The sequence below is a fragment of the Melampsora larici-populina genome (genome assembly GCF_000204055.1).
Source record: "Melampsora larici-populina 98AG31 unplaced genomic scaffold MELLAscaffold_24, whole genome shotgun sequence".
Classification (NCBI taxonomy): domain Eukaryota; kingdom Fungi; phylum Basidiomycota; class Pucciniomycetes; order Pucciniales; family Melampsoraceae; genus Melampsora; species Melampsora laricis-populina.
This window is the reverse complement of record NW_006768788.1, coordinates 320,967-339,812: the sequence shown is the minus strand read 5'-3', so window position 1 is coordinate 339,812 and position 18,846 is coordinate 320,967. Positions and strand designations below refer to the sequence as shown.

At 38.1% G+C, this 18,846-nt stretch overlaps 3 protein-coding genes across 3 annotated transcripts; 2 read left to right on the top strand and 1 right to left on the bottom strand.

Annotated features, from left to right (window-relative positions):
* Positions 1-1,060: 1,060 nt before the first annotated feature.
* Positions 1,061-4,132, top strand: MELLADRAFT_48789 (uncharacterized protein; the record flags this gene model as incomplete). The annotated part of the gene is made up of 14 exons (XM_007411346.1): positions 1,061-1,199; positions 1,288-1,464; positions 1,537-1,617; positions 1,684-1,717; positions 1,808-1,881; positions 1,980-2,041; positions 2,113-2,224; positions 2,354-2,429; positions 2,502-2,529; positions 2,597-2,711; positions 2,800-2,873; positions 2,944-3,260; positions 3,348-3,438; positions 3,551-4,132. 13 exons carry the CDS (start codon positions 1,412-1,414, stop codon positions 3,625-3,627), a joined length of 1,194 nt encoding a protein of 397 aa, XP_007411408.1.
* Positions 4,133-8,018: 3,886 nt separating this feature from the next.
* MELLADRAFT_36840 (family 18 glycoside hydrolase) lies at positions 8,019-8,989 on the top strand (the record flags this gene model as incomplete). Its single annotated transcript, XM_007411347.1, has 2 exons — positions 8,019-8,759; positions 8,849-8,989. Coding segments are annotated over 2 exons (882 nt in total), but the record flags the coding sequence as incomplete, so codon positions are not given.
* Positions 8,990-9,699: 710 nt separating this feature from the next.
* On the bottom strand, positions 9,700-14,260 carry MELLADRAFT_107549 (uncharacterized protein; the record flags this gene model as incomplete). The annotated part of the gene is made up of 12 exons (XM_007411184.1): positions 9,700-9,957; positions 10,038-10,355; positions 11,265-11,477; positions 11,575-11,925; positions 12,028-12,159; positions 12,244-12,412; positions 12,521-12,649; positions 12,760-13,096; positions 13,186-13,298; positions 13,469-13,662; positions 13,736-13,833; positions 14,188-14,260. The coding sequence occupies 12 exons, from the start codon at positions 14,258-14,260 to the stop codon at positions 9,700-9,702; spliced, it is 2,385 nt and encodes a 794-aa protein (XP_007411246.1).
* Positions 14,261-18,846: the final 4,586 nt, after the last annotated feature.

The following is an 18,846-nucleotide window of genomic DNA, read 5'->3' as shown; positions in this document are numbered from 1 at the left end:
TTTTCAACATGACTGCGCAACCTGTATTCACTCCATGACCTCAATTTGCCCGGCGTGTCTAGTACCATGCAAGCTGCATAGATGAGTATCATTGAACATCCTTATGTCAAAAAAAAACACTCATATCTATTCAAATTTTATCTCTTAGAGAACCTAATGAAAAAACAAAATTAACCAGTACTGTTCCTTCTCCATACAAGCTATTAAAAGTTTACACTCAAATTCAATTTCAAATCTAAAGTGTGAGATCTTTCTAGACATTTTTGTCAAAATTAATATTTTACTAAAAAACTGTTTTTTTTCATTAAAGCTTTCCTCTATTTGAAAAAGAGACAGTATACTCAATATGCCCCTTTAAAACCTCTCCGTGGTCATTTTTATGTATATGAAATGTCTAATGAAATAAACGCAAATGCACTTCAGGCCCCCAACATCTTTGGCTCATTGAGTCCTCATGAATGGATGGTACACAACTGTGGTAGAAAAAAATGAACTTCTGCTGAAAAAAATCCCCACATGATCTGTTTTTCAGAAAAATCCAAAGTCCTTGATATACAGCCATTCTTTCTATTGTAAGCCTTCTTAGCTCTAAAGGTTTTTTCAGTTTATCTCATGATCCTTGTGAAGGTATTGAAACTTCAAAAGTTTAACTTTATACTCTAGATTGATTAAATGATTGTTCATGTGTTTTTTTGTTTCTGGACTAGGAACAGTAAGAACAATACATTTTATACTAGAAGAGTGATATTCACTTGAGATGTGGGATCGATTGTAAGTTGATAAACTACCTTGATTTGTGGGAGGTCTGGCAAGGAGTGAGGGGATTTCTTGAGTTTTCACACAGCTACTTTCTTGTGCTCTTACAAAGATGGAGGAGATTAGAAGTGTAGTGTTTTTCTCACCTTCACAGGCCCTGCCCAACATCCGGACCTGACGGGCTTCCAGTCGGCTTCTTGGCCGGGTATATACGAGCTCCGTGGCTCGGATCGAGGCTTGAGCAGGATTGAGTTTTGAGTTTTTGTCAATGATTGATGATGTAATGAACCTCTTTTAAGTTGTTCGATCGTCAGAATTGTTTAAATACATATATAATCAACTGTCGATCCACAGGAACCGATCAAGAAGTCAAGTCAAGAATTTGAAAAACAGAAAGGAAGAAAAACTCACCACAAAACACAGGAAACCAAATTGAAATTAAGGTACAAACTCAACTTGATGATTATTGTTCTTTATTCATTTTACACAGCCACTGAACTTCATTCAATCTCACTCTTAATCCTCAATCAGCCAAACTCAATCATAAGAAGATCAGAATACTTAGTAATACCCTGAAAGAAAGAAAGAAAGAAAGATCACTTAAGCCAAACCAAGACAGCCAATTTAACTTTTCCATCCAACCAACAGATTCATCATGGCACTTGAAGATCATGAAGAACCTACTGCTGTTCCAACTCAACAGAAAAGGTAAAACCTCTCATTCAATCTCATCACCATAACCATTCACTCATTTGCTTCATTTGCTTTCTTAATATCTAGTTCTTGGTCTAGTTTTTTAAAAGCTATTGCTACCTTTTCAGGTGATCTAAGTTCACTTACCGCTCCTTCCTTTATCCTTAGGTAAGTCTCTGCTTCTTTTATAAATACTTTTTTGAAACTTATCCTTTTGGTTTGGGTTTCAATTAGTCCTACAAGTCTTTGTGAATTTCCATCTTATTGGGTTAGTTTCTTCATTTCGATATAGACTCTTAACCATTACAAGACGTTGATGTGATTTAATGCTGATCATGATCTTGGATTGAATCAATAGGGAGAACCATATGAAGAGTTTTCGTTGATCTCTACTGGTCAAACACCTGAAGAACGAATGGTTTTGGTTTTACGGTTAGTTTGAATATCTAATCTGATTGAAAATCGTAAGGAAAATCAAAACCGGTTTCTGAGTTTCTTTTAATGGATTCTTTTTTGGTTTATAACTATAGTTGGTTTATTGCTACTCTTAAAGGTCAATTTACTAGACGTGAAACTCAAACTGGATCCGAAAGTAAGATTTCATTTCTTAATCATTCAAAAAAAACGTATATTCATGTTTGGTTTTCTTTGATTTTGTAAAAGAAAAACCTTTAAATCCAATCTTGGGTGAATTATTCTTAGGTACTTGGAATGGAGGTAAAGATGGAATTCAAGATTTAGGAGAAATCAAACTTTGGGCTGAACAAGTTTCTCAGTCAGTTTGTTTTCTTTGTGTTTGATTCTAGGATCAATCTTGATCTTGATCTTGATAGGGGAAACAATAAGATCTTAATCTTGAATCTTTTCATCTCTTTTGTTTTCTTTGACTTTACTTTTACTTTAGTCATCCACCTGTATCGGCTTATTTCTTATCGAATTCAACAAGTCAAGTTTCGTATCAAGGACATTGTGCACAAAAAGTTAGTCATTTATCTCTTCGATCCATATACACAATCTTTAATCCGATCGGTTCTGTTTTTTGAAAAAAATAGACTTCTTTTAGTGGTAAAAGTGTGATAGGTATGAATGATTGATTTCTTTTATAAAGATCAGACATCATAGAATGGTTTGCTTATATCTTGAATAGTTAAACAGGTTGGACATGGGATTGTAAGAATCACTTTACCGGATGGGACGGTTGAATCTTATCTGGTCACGTTACCTAAACTAAGAATCGAAGGACTTCTGTTAGGTAGTCCTTAGTTAGTGAACTTCATTCTTGAGTTTTAATCGTTTGGTTTCACTGATGTTGTGATTCTTCTCTTTCTTTTGGGGGGATCGAACTTTTAGTGTTGAATTGATTGAGACCTCTCATATTCAATCTTCAACTGGGTATCATGCTGTGATTGATTACAAAGGAAAAGGTATTAATTAATACCTTCTTACTTTAGTACACCCAATCTTAACATTGATTGAACTTGATTTTCATCCTAGGTTACTTCTCAGGCAAACCACATACTTTTATAGCTAAGATTTATTCATCACCTGAATCGAAGAAATCGATTTATCACATCGAAGGACAATGGAATGGGATATCGAAATTTGTAAAAGAGATTCCATGTTTTTTCAAATCATCAGGAGGATCTCAAGAAATCTTTTTAGATCAAACAGAAGAAAAACATTTGGTCATCTCAGTTAAAGACTTGGATCAACAAGATGTTTATGAATCACGTAAGGTTTGGAAAGATGTGGCTGATGGGATTAGGAAAGGGGATTTTGAAAGTGCTAGTGCTGCTAAATCAAAATTAGAGGTAAGTTTTGATGTTTTTTTTCTCTCTTTTTGTTTTGGGGGCAGAGAGAGATGGGGAGTCATGAGAATTGATGAAGGATTTTGATAGAATGAACAAAGGAGTAAAAGGAAAGAAGAAGTTGCCAATGGGACACCATGGCAAATGAAATATTTTAAAAAAGTGGATGTAGATGAAGAATGTAAGTTTTCATGTTCACTTTTTGGTTGGGTGGTTTTGTTCTTTTTGAGAAAGTTTGAATTGAAGTTTTGAAATCTTGATTGAATGTGTTTTGTTTTTCTCGAATTAAATAGATGCCAGTTTAGCTGAGATGTGTGGTCATACTCCGGTTAATCAAGAAGGTTATTATTTTAAAGTAGAAGAAAGTTGAAAATGAATCTCTTGATCCAAACTCATGATTGGATTAATTTTTTTCTTTTTTTTCCTCTTTGATTCTATTTTTAATCTATTTTTCTTTTGTTTTTGTTTTTGGTAATTTTTGTTGATGAGTTGTTTCCTTTGTTTTTTGAATGATTGATTGAAGAAATTTTTGTTTTGGTTGGAATTTAGATGAAAGAGAAATAAGTATTGGTTGATTTTTAGAAAAATCAAATTATACTTTTTTTATTTGTAAAATTTGTTTTTTTGGTTTTTTTAGAAGAACGAGCAAATTTAGATTTCAAGAGTTTGGTTTAAGTTTTGTTTGTTTTGGTTTATTTTGTTAGTTTTCTTTTATCTCTAAGTAGTGTCTATGTATGTAGTTGTTGGGAAAAAGAGTATTTTTATTTATTTGGTTGTGTTTTTAGATATGATGATGATGATGTATTATTTGATAGAAAGAGAAAGGTAAGAGTCAAGGAGTTAAGTTGATTATAGGGTATTGAACTTGGTGGGGTTTCACCATCAACCTTTAATCATTTTTTTGTACTAAGAAATCTGATTCATGAAATGTGGTGATTTATATGATGATTGATCAAGAAAGTCACTTCATTGGAATGTTGAGATTCAAGTTTGGGAACTCTAATATCCATGATCCTTGAGAAGATTTCCATATTCCCTATCTTGGTGGAAGCCCCATGAACTGGCTGGTGTCCTTATCCCCATAAAAGGGCTTGGACCTTGACATTCATGGGTTTCTTTGGATTTTTTTTTCACATAAATTGCTTGAAGCCTTTTCTTGATGTTGGTAACTTGTTATTGTTGGAATGGAATAAGATCAGAACCATCTTTTGATACCAATGTGTCATCACCAACATAGAATGCCTTGGGTTGCAGAATCCAAGGCAATACCAGGATGTAAACCCTGGGACAGATCTTGTCCAAGGATTTGAATCAGGGTATCTTTTGGCGCCAAAAAAAAATCTGGGATCAAAAGCTTGAAAGGTTCTGTTTGAGGAATTGAGTCTGATGATAACTTCGATTATTCCATCAGGACCCCGGATAGCTCCTATAAAGCATACCGATGAAAAAACACCAAATATTCAGTCCTTCATACCTGAATTTGAGGGTCTGGAGGGCCAAGAATACCTCTTTTGTCGGTAACATTTTGAATGAAAACTACCAAAATTTGCCAAAAAAATCCTCGCAAGTCCTTAACACTCAAAAATAGCCTAGGAAGGCCTAGAAAAGCTACAAAATTTCCCATTCCTTCCTCCGACATTGCTATGATCCAATGCCAACGTGGTCAAAACATACTTATTTCGTCACTTACATCGCCGAAATTTCAAACCAAAAAGATACCTTTTTGGTCGGTACCTTTAATAGAAGCTATCCGGGGTCCTATTCCATCTGAGGTAAATTTGTTGATGGTGCACTAACAAGTCAGATCTTTTCCCTTTACTATTCATCATACATAATTAATGATGTTATTTATTTGTTTAACACTTACTCTGATTTATACATTCCATTATGTTTAAGATTGAAAAAAATTGTTCAACTTTCTTTTCATGTGATCTTTCCTAATTATTTATTTTATTTTAAGAGTTATTTTATTTTGGTCATCATGCTTGTTGTTTTGAGAATATTTTTGTGTGTCTGTAGCAATGACTTTTTTTGATATAAAAAAAGTGGTCAATCATTCTCAAATTTGTTGTACTTCTTACTGCTTAGCAGTTTCACTTCAAGTATCATAGTGAGTTTGTGAGATTCCCATTTCTATAAAGTTTTAAAGTCACAATTCTTTTTACGTTTTTTGCATTCTTCAAATTTGCTTGTCTTTTATTCTGGAAGTCATGGTTCTATAGGACTTCAAGTCTATTCAATCCAATCTTTGTGTTGCATCTGAACCACAATCATTTTTAGTCAAGCTCTACAATTGTCTGTTGAGTTTCACTTGAAGATGTAAAAATTCTAGCAATGTTATCCTTCACTTGAATGATACATATGTTTTATTTTGCTAAAATGCTGGAAATCTCAAGTTGGGTGTCTATCTGAAAAGTCCAGTTGTTTACTTTATACCTTCAATGGCCATTTGAAAAAGACATTGCACATACAGAAGGCTGAGGACCAGGCCTCCTGCAATGAAGACTTGCAGATGTGTGATTATGATAAACTTTTCTCAGGATTTCATGCTTGGTTGCTTTTAAAACTTATGGATGGCTAAGATCAGATTTGATTTACATTGAGTCTTTGTTACTGATGTTGGGAGGTCAGCATTTCATTTACATACAGTCATTTCAGAAAAGCTTCACTAACTTTACCCGCAAAACTCTAGCAAAATTGACAGGGAATTTTTGTGACAAGCTTTCTTATGTTGACTTTAAAAGGTTTTTTTAACCTTTGTGATTAAACAACTTTTTATGTTACAGACAGATCATTCTTGACATTCATTTTGGAAAGATTGGACACCAATGCTTAGTTTTGATAGCAATCCAAACTTTTCTTTCATGAGCATCCGTACCCTTGCAAAATTAATGTCTCAAAAGCTGGCAATTTCATGAAGGCATTCAGATCACCAGATGTTGTTCAATATCTGCTTTCCACACACCATCAGCAATTGAGTAAAAGCTTTTCACAAAGTGTTCAGGATGAGTGTTTAAAGTGACTCAATCTATGTCCAATGAGCCTCCTTCATCCACTTCCAACACTTCATACGCACAAGCACTTTGAGAACAAAAACACACATCACTCTGAACCACCCACAAAAAAAAATTATCACCAGCATACTCAATCTTACAAACAATCACTTCCAACATGAATTCTAAATTATCTTTGTTTATTGTGCTTGCAATTTTCACCTTGATCATCCAGTGCACTATTGTAGAAGCTGGAGTGTGCTGCAAAAAGGCTTCTAAAGGCTTTCAAGTCTCAGGATACTATCCTCTAAGTATATTTCTTGTCTAGATCACTAACTCCAAATATATTTTATTCACAAGATGACATGCTATGTACATTTACTCCTTTAATCCTTGCAGAGTTATCAAGCTGGTTTGCTACCCCCAGAAAGCATTCCTTGGGAGCTTTACAACCATATTGATTAATTTGTGGCTGTCACTTCAGACTCTCCATCAGCTGAATTTGTGTTCAACAACAAAGCAAATATCAAAGCAGTTGTTGAGGCTGCTAAAGCTCATCAGGTCACAGTCTCATTGACAATTGGTGGATGGACAGGTAGCAAGTACTTTAGCTCAAAATAGGTTGGGTGCTAGAGTGATTTGGGCTATACTCACAGGGAGGGTTTTAGCCTGAATCGGGGCAAGAGCCCTAGTTGCAATGTGAATAAGAAGTATACAGAATAGTTAATATGTACATGTGCTAATGTAAAAAGGCAATTAATAGGTTTGCTATGGGGCGGCCTATAAGTATATGTAAAATCACTGTGAACATCATTCAACTTCCCCACATTGGAAGAGGAAAATGATTAATAGTACAGTTTGTCATAGAAAGATCCAATACCGCTCACCTGAGCCTCAACACCCACACTACGTATGTGCAGTATGCTAAGTAAATAGTTTTCTATCATGTACATACAGGTCTGCTCAGTTTTTTGCCCATCAGAATATATAAATCACATGTTATACCACATGTAACTTTTTTGACTTGGAAAAAATTGTCCCAAGAATTCACTACATATAATTCTGTAGCTGCTCAGGCAATATTTTTGAAGCTATCTCTTAGTAACAGAAAGGGTATTACATGCAGTTGAGTTGATGAGATTACACCAAAACATTGAGTCAGTGTATGTAGTCCATCTTTTGAATGCTTTTGTCAATCTGAAAAAAGTTACAGCATGTATTACATATGAATAACTCATCCTGCTGAGCAGATAACTGAGCAGAACTGTATGTACATGATAAACACCAATTCACTGAGCCTGCTACACATATGTAGTGTGGGGTTTATGGATCAGGTGTGGAGTGATAGATCATTTTATGACAAATGATACTCCCAATCATTTTTTCCTGCCCACTTGGGGAAGTTGATTAATGTTTGCAGTGAATGGGAAGGGAGTGGTGGGACAAAAAAATTTCTTTTATAAACAGATAATGTGTATAGAAGAAAAAAGGTCACAAAAAGAATAAACTTTAAAGAAAAGAATATAAATGTCTTTTGTGAGAAGAATATATAAGTGCAAAGAATTGGAGTTCATGAAGAACCACAGATATATATACAATCCTCCAGAAGGTAAAGAGAGTCATTATGGTAATGAGGGAATAATGCTGCAGGTGGTAAAGAGTGTAGCTGTGTAGATCATACACGACACGAATGATTACAGGTTGTTTGAAGCTAGATCACATTACATGCACCTGTCACCTATTCTCCTTTCTAGAATCTTGATCCTAGTCCCATCTTGTTAGTACTGATTCCAACCGTGAGACCTTTGCAAAGACTATTGCCAAGACACTGACCAAGTACGGATTTGACGGTGTGGACCTTGATTGGGAATATCCAAACACTCCAGGAAACAAAGGTAACATTATCTCTAAAGACAACTCTACCAACTTACTCAAGTTCTTGACTGCTCTCAGGGCCTCGATTGGATCCAAATGGCTCACTGCAGCAGTCTCTGTCCATGGGTTCATGGGACCAAACGGAGAATACTTGAAGGATCACAAAGAATACGCCACGTTGTTTGATTTCATCACTATCATGGCCTACGATATTTATCTCCCCGTGGTGACTCCCGTCTTCGGACCTGAAGCTCCATTATTTGATACCTGCAATGACCCTAGCTATAAATTTTTGGTGGCACAAGCAATCAACACCTGGACTTCAACCGGCTTTCCTGCATCTCAGATCCTCTTAGGTATTCCTGCATATGGTAATCAGTACACTTTATCTAGCTCAACACTTGACCCAACTAACTTCTCTGGTAAAGAAAAGAGTTTGTTTTTTGGTCCTATTGACAAGTCAGCTCAAGCTCAAACAGTCAAGAATGTTGCGCCTAATCCAACTGGATGTGATAGCCCCTTGGAAGGTGGTAGCTTCATTTTCAAGGACTTACTGACTTGTGGATTTCTGACTCCCAATGCCACTACTGGACAGGGAGGATTTGAACGTCACTATGATAACTGTACTCAAACTGTAAGCCAATCTCATAGTGATACTATCTAAACTTGAAAATAATTTAGATTTGATGCTAACTCTTTCATCCACTTTTTCTTTCTTTGTAGCCGCTCCTCTTTAACCCAACCACCAAGACTCTCATTGCTTATGATGACCCAACCTCTTTGACAGAAAAAGTCAAGTATGCAAAATCAAAGGGAGTTGCAGGTGTGAATGTTTTTGATGCGAGTGGTGAGACCCCTTCTTGAATGCTACTTAAATCAGTGAACCAAGCCTCTAAATTATAAGTGTGTACTATTATGGGATACAAAGTTAAATCTGGGATTTTTTTCCCAGTTTCCCAGTTTGTGTCTTTGGCTGTATTTGGAAAACTGGGAAACTGGGAAACTGGGAAAAAAATACCAGATTTAACTTTGTATCCCATATATGTGATGTGTTTTTCTTGACAATTATGTGTATATGTTTGTGTTGATTGCTTGAATGAGAATTATACTTGTTATATGCACAACAAAAGAGCATGCTGCTCTTAGGAACTCCTGAGACTCTGTTGTGCCTAGGCACCAGCTTACTTTGAAAGCCCAACCATTGAGAATAAATAGCTCCAGATTAGACAGAAGACGCTTCTGATCAACAACAATCAAATAGCTTGAACAGGAAATCAGGAACCCTCAAAGATAATAATCTCAATATCCTAGAAACCTTTGATCTATGACTTGCATATCTAATTAAATTGTCATGGTTTGTAGTTGAAGATTTCTACTTACCAATTTATTGGTAATTGAACAAGAAAACTCAAATCATAAATAATCTCTCCATTCTTGTTTCTTACATCTCAATTTTCTACACATAAAAACTATAAAAACACAAACATAAACCTCTTTGTCCATCTACAAGTTCTTTTAATCAATTAATCAATCAAGCCAATCACTGCTTTTTTCCTTTATTTTTTTAAATAAATTCAAACCTTCTTTTGATCAACAGAAGGATAATATCCATGTAAATGAGTAGGACGAGGTGGAGAAGCAAATCCCATGCCATTATCTTCTAGATCAATCCCATCAATAGCATTCACAAGCTTGCTACTACCATCAATTAAACTCGGTGGTGTTTTCATTAACAAATCCTCTTTTCCTGATTTTGATTCATCTAAAGCTGTTTTCATAATCAATCCTGTACGATCTAATGAGAATAAGAATCGTAAGAGTTCTTTGCATAACTATGAACCCAAAATGAAGAAATGACAATCATTAGCTTTTTCTGAGAACTATCAATAGAAAAAGTATGATGATAACGTACTGCCCAATCCTTCGCAGCCATAGCAGCCTTATATAACCTAATTGTATCTCTACTACTCTGTTCTAATGGATCCAGATTATGTAGTACTAATAAATACGAAGCTGCAATCTTCAAAAGACCTTGTTCAAGTGATTTCTCAAACAGATTTCTAGGCTTTCCTACCACACTAAATAAATAACCCCACTGTTTCACATCCGTTTTCCTTGCACATCCTACTACTACTTGAAGCGCTTCTTGAAAATGATCTAAGAATTCTACTACTAATGGTAGCACTCTTTCTGATCCTTTTTGTTCACTCGTCTCTACCAAATGAATCGACTTTGAGGGTGAAGACAAAGGCGATGAAGTAGAAGATGAAGTGGTGAGTTCCGCGGTGCCGATATCAACCGGATTTGAATCCGCTTCGTCTTCCAAAACCGCATGTAATAGAACCTCAAGTGAATGAGAAAAGTAAACTAGCGGTGAATAGTAAGTTGCAAAACAAATTGCTTCGGTCATCTCTTTGCGACTCAAATGAAATCGAAGGATGTGGTGTATGAAAAGATGAGTCTAATTTATTCATAACCCCATTCGGAAGTTAGAAGTCAATGACTAGCTTCTGATCGCTCGACTCAGACACTAAGAAAATTTTAGTCATTGAGTTTGCTTACGTTTGTAGTGATTCGAAACATTGCAAAGTCAAATGATTTGCGAATAGAAGTCTCGTGTTCGACACCAATGATGATTCCTTTGTCCATCAGAACAGCTATCCGAAACAAAAAGAAAAAGGGAAATGTTTCAAATCAAAGCCATCTGTTAATCTACAACATATCATCACCTCACATGATGAGATGGATTTAACTCACCTAAAGGATGGAAACTCAATGGGATGGTCAAGTTGCCTTCAACAACCGCATATCCATCACCATCTTGCTGATCCACCGTTAACTGGCTATCTTCGATCCTCAATGCGTCCAGCCAAACCCAAATCTTTTTACCATCCCATCCCCAAAGCGAATTGGCCAAAGTATTTTTATTTTGATCTGACTGTCGTCCCGCCCAATAAAATTCGATGTGATCCGCCAAGATCTGTAAATCATACTTGACTTCATCTGCTTCCGACTTCCCAGGCCTTAAAAGCACCACTTTACCATCGATCAAAAATATGATGGTGGCGTGATTTAGATCGTTAGATGGATCACCGAACCGATGTTGCGAATCCGGGATTAACCATGACATCCCTCGTACTCTGGACGGTGTACCCACAACACCCTCAAAACCAATACTTCCACAAGGTGTCAAACTACCACCTGCGATTAAAAAATGATGTAAGGTATTATCACCGGTGTAGACTAGTAAGGAGGTATCATATATCGAGAGCAAGACGATCGGTGCAGGAAGCGCATGGTCACATAGACAGTAAGACATGCTCAATGGATTGTCACGTGAAAACAGTCTGATCTGAAAGCGGGGCCGAAGAAAGCAATCAGTTTCCCGACAGACACGCAGTCTATGGATCATCAGTGATTGGAATTGGTTGATTATAGAATCTGCATACCGAATACAATCCACCTTCATTACATCCAAACACCAGGACATTTCCAATCCATTGCATTCCGCCCGACACGCAAAAAGCTTGCTCTTCTTCTTCTCTCTCGAATAACTTCCATCTACCCGAAACTGAATTAAAATGAGTGAGACCTTTTCTGCCTGCCACAGCAACTAGTTTACCATCATCTGAAATGCAACTCATTTCAATAGGCCAGTTTGTGCTAATGTAATCTGACGGAATCTTGATATGCTGCCATACATCTGATTCGGGATTGATCACCGACATATCAGGTGAGTCGGCGCCACGGTAGGCTAAAACTCGGTCATCCAATTGAAGGAAGGCATGTTTAGTGTTGTCCTGTTCAAGACAAACAACTTCAAATCAGATTATGAGCATGAGCTCTCTAAGAATGGTGGTCATACTCCCGACCAAAGACAAATCCGAAAGAAAGCCACCAACAGGAGAATGTAGAGTCGTAACTGCACTCTTGGCAAACGGTAAAACAAACAGTTGTTCATCGCAGGTCCATTTAGTGGTGCCTGAGTGAGGCTTTGTCAGTAGGAAGAGTTCGAAATTACCCGGTCCCCAAAACTGTCATTTCAAACTCTAAAGACGTCAGGATCGGTAATGATAGTTTGTAATAGAGGGAAAAACTATCCAGAAAACGAGTCTTACCAAACTAGTTCCTGAGCCCATGAAGACATCCTGCCATTTGTTATCACGTACTGTATCGCCTTCTTCGTCGGTTGGTAGGCCGTTTCCCCAAGCTTGTAGACGCCCAAACACTGACCAAACTGAAAAGCCGTTACTCCATGAAACAGCGAGGGCGTGCCCATCTGATGTCCTATGTGTAGTATGGAGCCCACCAAGTTTATCAGACAAATTGACTCAAGAGACTAGGACCTACCAAACGATTACAATTGACTCTCAGTGAAAAGGGCAGCTTACTGACCAGGAGCACATATTGACCGGACCGGTATCAGATCTACATAGGTTGTTGAGGCTTGTAGCCAGATTGAGTGTATGTGAATAGGTCGTAGATGAGGTAAAGTAGCCCAAAGCGTAGACCGCAACTACACCACTACAATCGAGGTATAAGGTTTGATCAAGATAGATCGCCATCAGACCTCAGAGCAATTTGAAAGTGCCACAGAGATGATCGAATGAGATGAGGATGTATGCAGCACATACCGATCAAGCGCAAGAGCTACCAAGCTGAACCTTACATTGATTGCGCATGCGCCAGTTGCCGGACTGTCGATACCCTTATTGTCTGTCGCTTGTTTCGGTAGGTTTAGTGTGTGGGTATCATCGAGGTTAGGAGGCGTCGAATGAAGTGAGGAATCAAATTGGGAGTGGTCTTTATTCAACGAATGAAAACAGCGTCCGACCCAATGAATGGGTTCGACTGCTATACAGCCTGGTGTCGGAGGAGAGTGAACACGATGAACAAGATATGCACGGCCATCGGATGTCACGAAGATGTAGAGGCTCAATGGACCAGAATAAGTGATCGAGACCACAGTGACTACGTGAAGATGATCGAAAGTCAGCATAAAGATTGACTGTCGGTTGAAAGATTGAGATACGCGAGGGATTTCAAGCTTGCCTACCTACCTGAGCGATTGACAAGCCAATCCAAGTTACCAAGATAGCTGGTACTAGATGGTTGCGATTGATATGATTGTTGATCGGTCGCATGTCTAAAAGGTGACTTGGGCGAATCGACACTGGATGGCCAGGGTAACGATCTCAATTGGGAGCTAGGGCGTGCTATACACACTAAAAGATGAGTGGGACTCGGTTCGAAGCTATGAGAAATCAAACTCTTAGATAATGATTGCAAAATCTGCATCCAAATGAGTTGAAGATGATCCAGGCTGGATGGCTTTCTACTAACCAACTGATATGTTCATCCTCAGTTCGGCGCAAGAATTCACCCAGATAACGCAAGACAAGCTTGGGGAACGGTACCCTCTCTGCTGGCCCAGTGAGCAGGAATGAGTTGGAGAGATTGGGGGGTAAGCTGTAAACGGTACTTGAGGACGGCGTAAGTGGTGTGAGATCGTAGATAAGCAAGTTGGATTTCGTCGTCTGTATTCCGAGAGAATTAAAGCGTTGGTTCATAGAGTCCCTTCAGAGCACTACGAGACAAGAGAAAACTAACTAGAATGATCAGCATAGGAGTCTCCCCTGTCTTCCATTTCACTTCACAAGTTTTGCCCAAGTCTTCAACATTCTGCTTAGATCGCCTAAGTTTAGTTACTACAGCCTTGGGTTTTGTGGACCAGATTGTGAGTTCGTCAAGAGTCCAAGTGGCAAAGAGTCCATTTGGTGCAAGGGAGAAAGGGGGACATGATGTGATACCAAGTAGTTCATCAGCTTGAGGTTCTTGAGAGTCAATTTGATTTCTTGAAGGATGAGTTAATTTATCTAAAGTGAAAGTACTTGAGATTGAGATTCTTGAAGCTGATCCAGTTGGCCAGTACATTGATCGATTTGATTTGATTTGAGTATTAGGATGATGGCTATTCTGATTCTCGACGGCAATCGACCGATCAATCTCAACTTGATCAAAATGTATGCGCTCAGCATCTTTATTGCTTCAGGACTTCGCACCGGTCCATCCTCTCCGGATCACCGCCCGCCTCGGGTGTTCACGTAGACTCGTGATATGCACGGGGTCGTCCATTTTTTGGACAGCCAATATCCGACCGGCTTACGGAGCCCGGTAAAGCCCGGTGCCTCGGATCATATCCAACGCTGAGACTCATATACATACATAGCTCCTGTGTTTTGCTTTGCAATAACCGTTCAACAAAGTCCCTCTTGGCGAGCGAGCCTGTGAGAGAGGGATTGATGAGTTATCCACAGAATTTGATGTGTGAGCAAGAAACTTTTGGCTGGGGAGTTTTTCAACCGGCCATAACTTTTTGCCCTACAAACAAACAGTCTTTGGACCAAAGGAAGCTCCTGCGTGTCAGGTTGGGGGCGCGCTGTTAATTTTGTAGGCGCGCCGAGGCGCGTTTTTGTGTAATTTTTCGCGCCGGGGCGCCACTTGGCGCGCCCCGCGCGTTTTCTTAGGTTTTCTTACAAAAAAAAAATTGCCGACAACGGAAATGGTGTTTGTACAATGTCATTTACTACGTTTGTATTGCTAGAGCCATCTACCACCACAAACTTACCTTTTGGAGGTGAGAAAAGCTAAAAAGAGCTGGCTTTAAAGCTCACAGCAAGGATCCAGGTCTCCAATATTGGTGACAGGACGTAGAACACCAAAGATCCGGTGCGTTGTTTGGTAAGGCGCGCCGACCCCAATTTTGGGGATTTCTTTGACGCCTAGGCGCGCCGCGGCGCGCCCACAACCTGACCTGTGCGCCTGCTCAGCCTCCGTACATTCACATGGCTCACTGCGTATTTGATGCAATTATAGCCAAGCAATAGAAGGCTGAAGTTTGCAAAAAATACCAATTACCCAAGAAAGCTGTCCAACCTGTCAAAAGCTCATACTGGACAAGCTGAGATGTTACACACAAGCCCATTTTTCAAGTCTTTCTATAGTGTTTTGCTGAAACCAAGAGAGATATTCCAAAGTAGCACTATGTGTAGGTTGAGCGGCACACAGAATCTATCTCTGGTCTGAAGGCTGTTTATTTGTATGGTAATACATTATGGCAGGGTGAAAAACTCCTCAGCCAAAATTTCCTTGCCCACACACCAAATTTTGTGGATAACCCATGAGTCTATCAGCCTGAGTCTAAAAGGTTAGACCTTATAAGACTAGAAGTTGAATTTTAGCTTGCGTTTTAGGAAAAGGAGTTGTTATGAGCTTTGTTACAACACGCTATCCCAATACTGCTGTTGAATAAATTTGAGCCAAGCTGTTAGTTTCACAGGAAGAGATCCTTTGGAAAGATTAACCTAGAGTACTCGCTCAATAAGAATTGATTTATTCAAGGTCTTCTGAAGACAGGTACATAACTACTCCTATCTTTGGGTAGTAATTCTACTGTATACTGAAAGCTTAGAGTGGAACCCTGTGTTATTCAGATATTTGGGTCTATGAATAATATTTGACAAAGTTTGGAAAGTTGGTGGGTTGATCTGTTACTAACTTGCAGACACTATAAATTGGGATCAAGGCTTGGACAATTGATCAAGAATGTTTTAAACCAAACCCACAATGAGCAGATAAAATAGAAGGTAGGAGCTGATTTTGCTATTTGTTCTAATTCATAAGTATTTGGCTGGTGGTGGTTGAATAAAAGACTTTTAAAAAGGTTTTAATGCTTTGGTGATTTAAAATCTGTTGTGTGAGTATAAAATGTCAATTTGTTATTTCTGTCAACTAAGAAGTTTATTTATACTTGTTCTGTCACAGCTTAAAGGTTTGTTATTCACAATAAAGTTCTTTGACTAGCTTAGTCAGGTCTCAAATTCTGTCCTGACTAGGCTGAGTTCCTTGTTTCATTACAGAACGTTCTCCTTGGTAGGGTTTATATTAGGCCCTGCCTGGTTGGTTTAACTTGGTAGGGTTTTTTCTTATTAGACCCTGCTTGTTTACATTTCAAATATGTAAGCCTTTTTAATGATTACTAAATTTAATCTGACAATTAGGGGATACAAAGTTAAATCTGGGATTCTTTTCCCAGTTTCCCAGTTTCCAAAATACAGCCAAAAACGGAAACTGGGAAACTGGGAGAGCGTGGGAAAGTACCAAACACAGCCAAAAACAAAAACTGGGAAACTGGGAAAAAAATCCCAGATTTAACTTTGTATCCCCTAAATGTCTTGTTCAAAAAGAATTTGGCTAATATTTTCCACTCTTGAAACTTGAGTGTGAGATGTGAGGGTCTTTCTTGTAACTTTTGTACAAGTGTCAAGAAAGTGTAAATAAAAAATGCTTGTCCATATAAGGAGTAAGTGCATTTACTCTCCAGGTTGACAAAGTGCCTCTCTCACAGACTTGCTTGTCAAGAGGGACTTTGTTAGGTTAGCTATTTGCAAGTCTAAAGAAAATTCCACACTGACTCTTGCATGCTTAAGGGCGCGTTTACTTAAGCAAATTCTGGTGAGAAATCACATTCTGCAAAATTTAAAATGTCTATTTGGTGGGGCACGTTACATTTTTGCATTAAAAAAATTACAGAATGTGATTTCTGGTCAGAAATTCCTTAAGTGAACGTGCCCTAAGGGATACAATGCAGATTTTGACTTGTGAGGGGATTACTCTTTGGCTGGTGAAAACTGGCCCTCTTACAAAATTTTTTCACCTATTTGTGAAAGACCTTGAACCAAAGAAAACCTTTGTTTGCCTCTCTGAGTCCCTTCAAACTATCATTAAAAAAACTAAGGAATCCAAGGTACCTTCTGTCTGTTGGCTCTTGAAGTTTCTGCCTTTAGTGTAATTTCCCATGGTATTTACTTGTAGAAATTGCATATTATTGCTGCAAGGCAACACAATCAAATTTCAACACTTTTGTCCTCAGTACACTGCTTTTGAAATTGTACATATACTTAGTGTGAAGGCAGTGAAATTTTTAAAAGTCCTCTATGTTCACTAATGGGTTGATGTTTGTTAATATATATGATCTTATTGCAGATAAATACTAATTACAAATGAGACTAGGGGGAAAAGAAAGAAGGTAAAGGGAACCAGCAGTCTGTTTGGACAAATCCAGACAGACTATAGTTAGTTGACTCCTTAAAAGGAGGTTATAATTATAATTAATAAATGTTATAATTGATGAAGGTTGGTGTGAGGGGTCAGCAACTTGTGGGCTGACTCTTCACTAAAAAGGTGAAGTAAGACTAGTAACTACAGTTAGTTGACCTCTAAAAAGAGGATTTGCTGCCATTGGGATGGCTGAGTTTCATTTCTAAGGATCTGGCTCTGATCTCTGGCTGATCTTACAACTCTGAAGCCTGCAGTGCTTCATACTCTGAGGAATCAGATGTGCCGCTGGGTACTTTAGACTCTTCATGAGGTGATCTTTGTAAATTTAAAGCTTGTTGTGTAAGCTATTAATCCCACCAGCTCAGAACACCACTTGAGGTTTTACAATAACCTGAACAAAGAAAGTACAGCTGTTTCAAGAAAGGTTGACAACTTTTGTTGGAGAAAGTTGTCTCCGCAGCGGGTAAAACCAGAGACAAAACTCAATTTACAGGTTTATTCTTTTCTGTATTCTTCCAATTAGCGGAGAGACAAAATCGGGTGAGGGACAAAACAGGACAAAACCCGGGTTTTGCACATTGGCGAGATTTTCAAAAAAAATCAATCTTCGTTGAAACAGCTGTAACTATGATAATCAAATTACAACAGTATCACTTTACTCAATATTCTTGGTGAAGAATCAGGTAAGTTGTGGAGTTGTGTTGTGGAATGATATGAAGTTGGTTCTTCTTCCAAAGTGGGAGGAAAAGAGGTTTATATATTCCAAGACCTAGGTGCCAAATAATGGTTGGCACTTAGGTTTGCTCTTCTTTGGGTTAGGTTTTATGTTACTATTTAAGGTATAGCTACTCTTATTGCTTAAGTGACTCTTGATACTGACCCATGAGGTGTAATCATCATGGTTTTAGACAAGTGACATATTACTATATGTGTGTATGTTAGTCCATGGTCCTGTACACAGGGCTCAGGGCTGACAGTTGGATGCAAGACCTTCCTTTAATCTTTGTATAACAGAGTAAAGAGTGAGGTAGATATCACTAGACTGGTTCTTCTTGAAGTCACCAACTTGGGGTTCTTCTCAAGGTCACCAATATGAAGGTTATTCTTAAGGTCACTATCTTGGGGTTGTCAGAGGTCAGCAATCTAGATTGATTAAGTAGAGGATCCAGAATGTAAGCTGTACTTTTACTCTTCTTCAGGGAGCTCCTTTCCTATATTTATAAGAATATTGATGATATATTTCAATATGAATTAGTTGTTCTTTAAAAGTATTGTGTGATAAAGGCTTGGGGGGTCTGCTTGAAGGCTGAGAGAGGGGAGGTTTATATACTCTCCTCTCTAAGGATCTGTCAGCCCTCGAGTGTTTAAGTCTAAAACACCAGAAGGACTTCAGTCAGAGAACCTATAATATTGTATATAATAATCCACGAAAAGCATAAAATATATATATGTCCACCTTAAGAATCTAGTATCAAAGATTCAATAAATACACCTTAATTGACCTAGTTTCAAAGGTCTAGAAAAGAACACATAAATATTACCTAAAGACATATTCTCAGGACGAAATAAGAGCCAAAGAATAAGGAAAAAGACTATAAGAA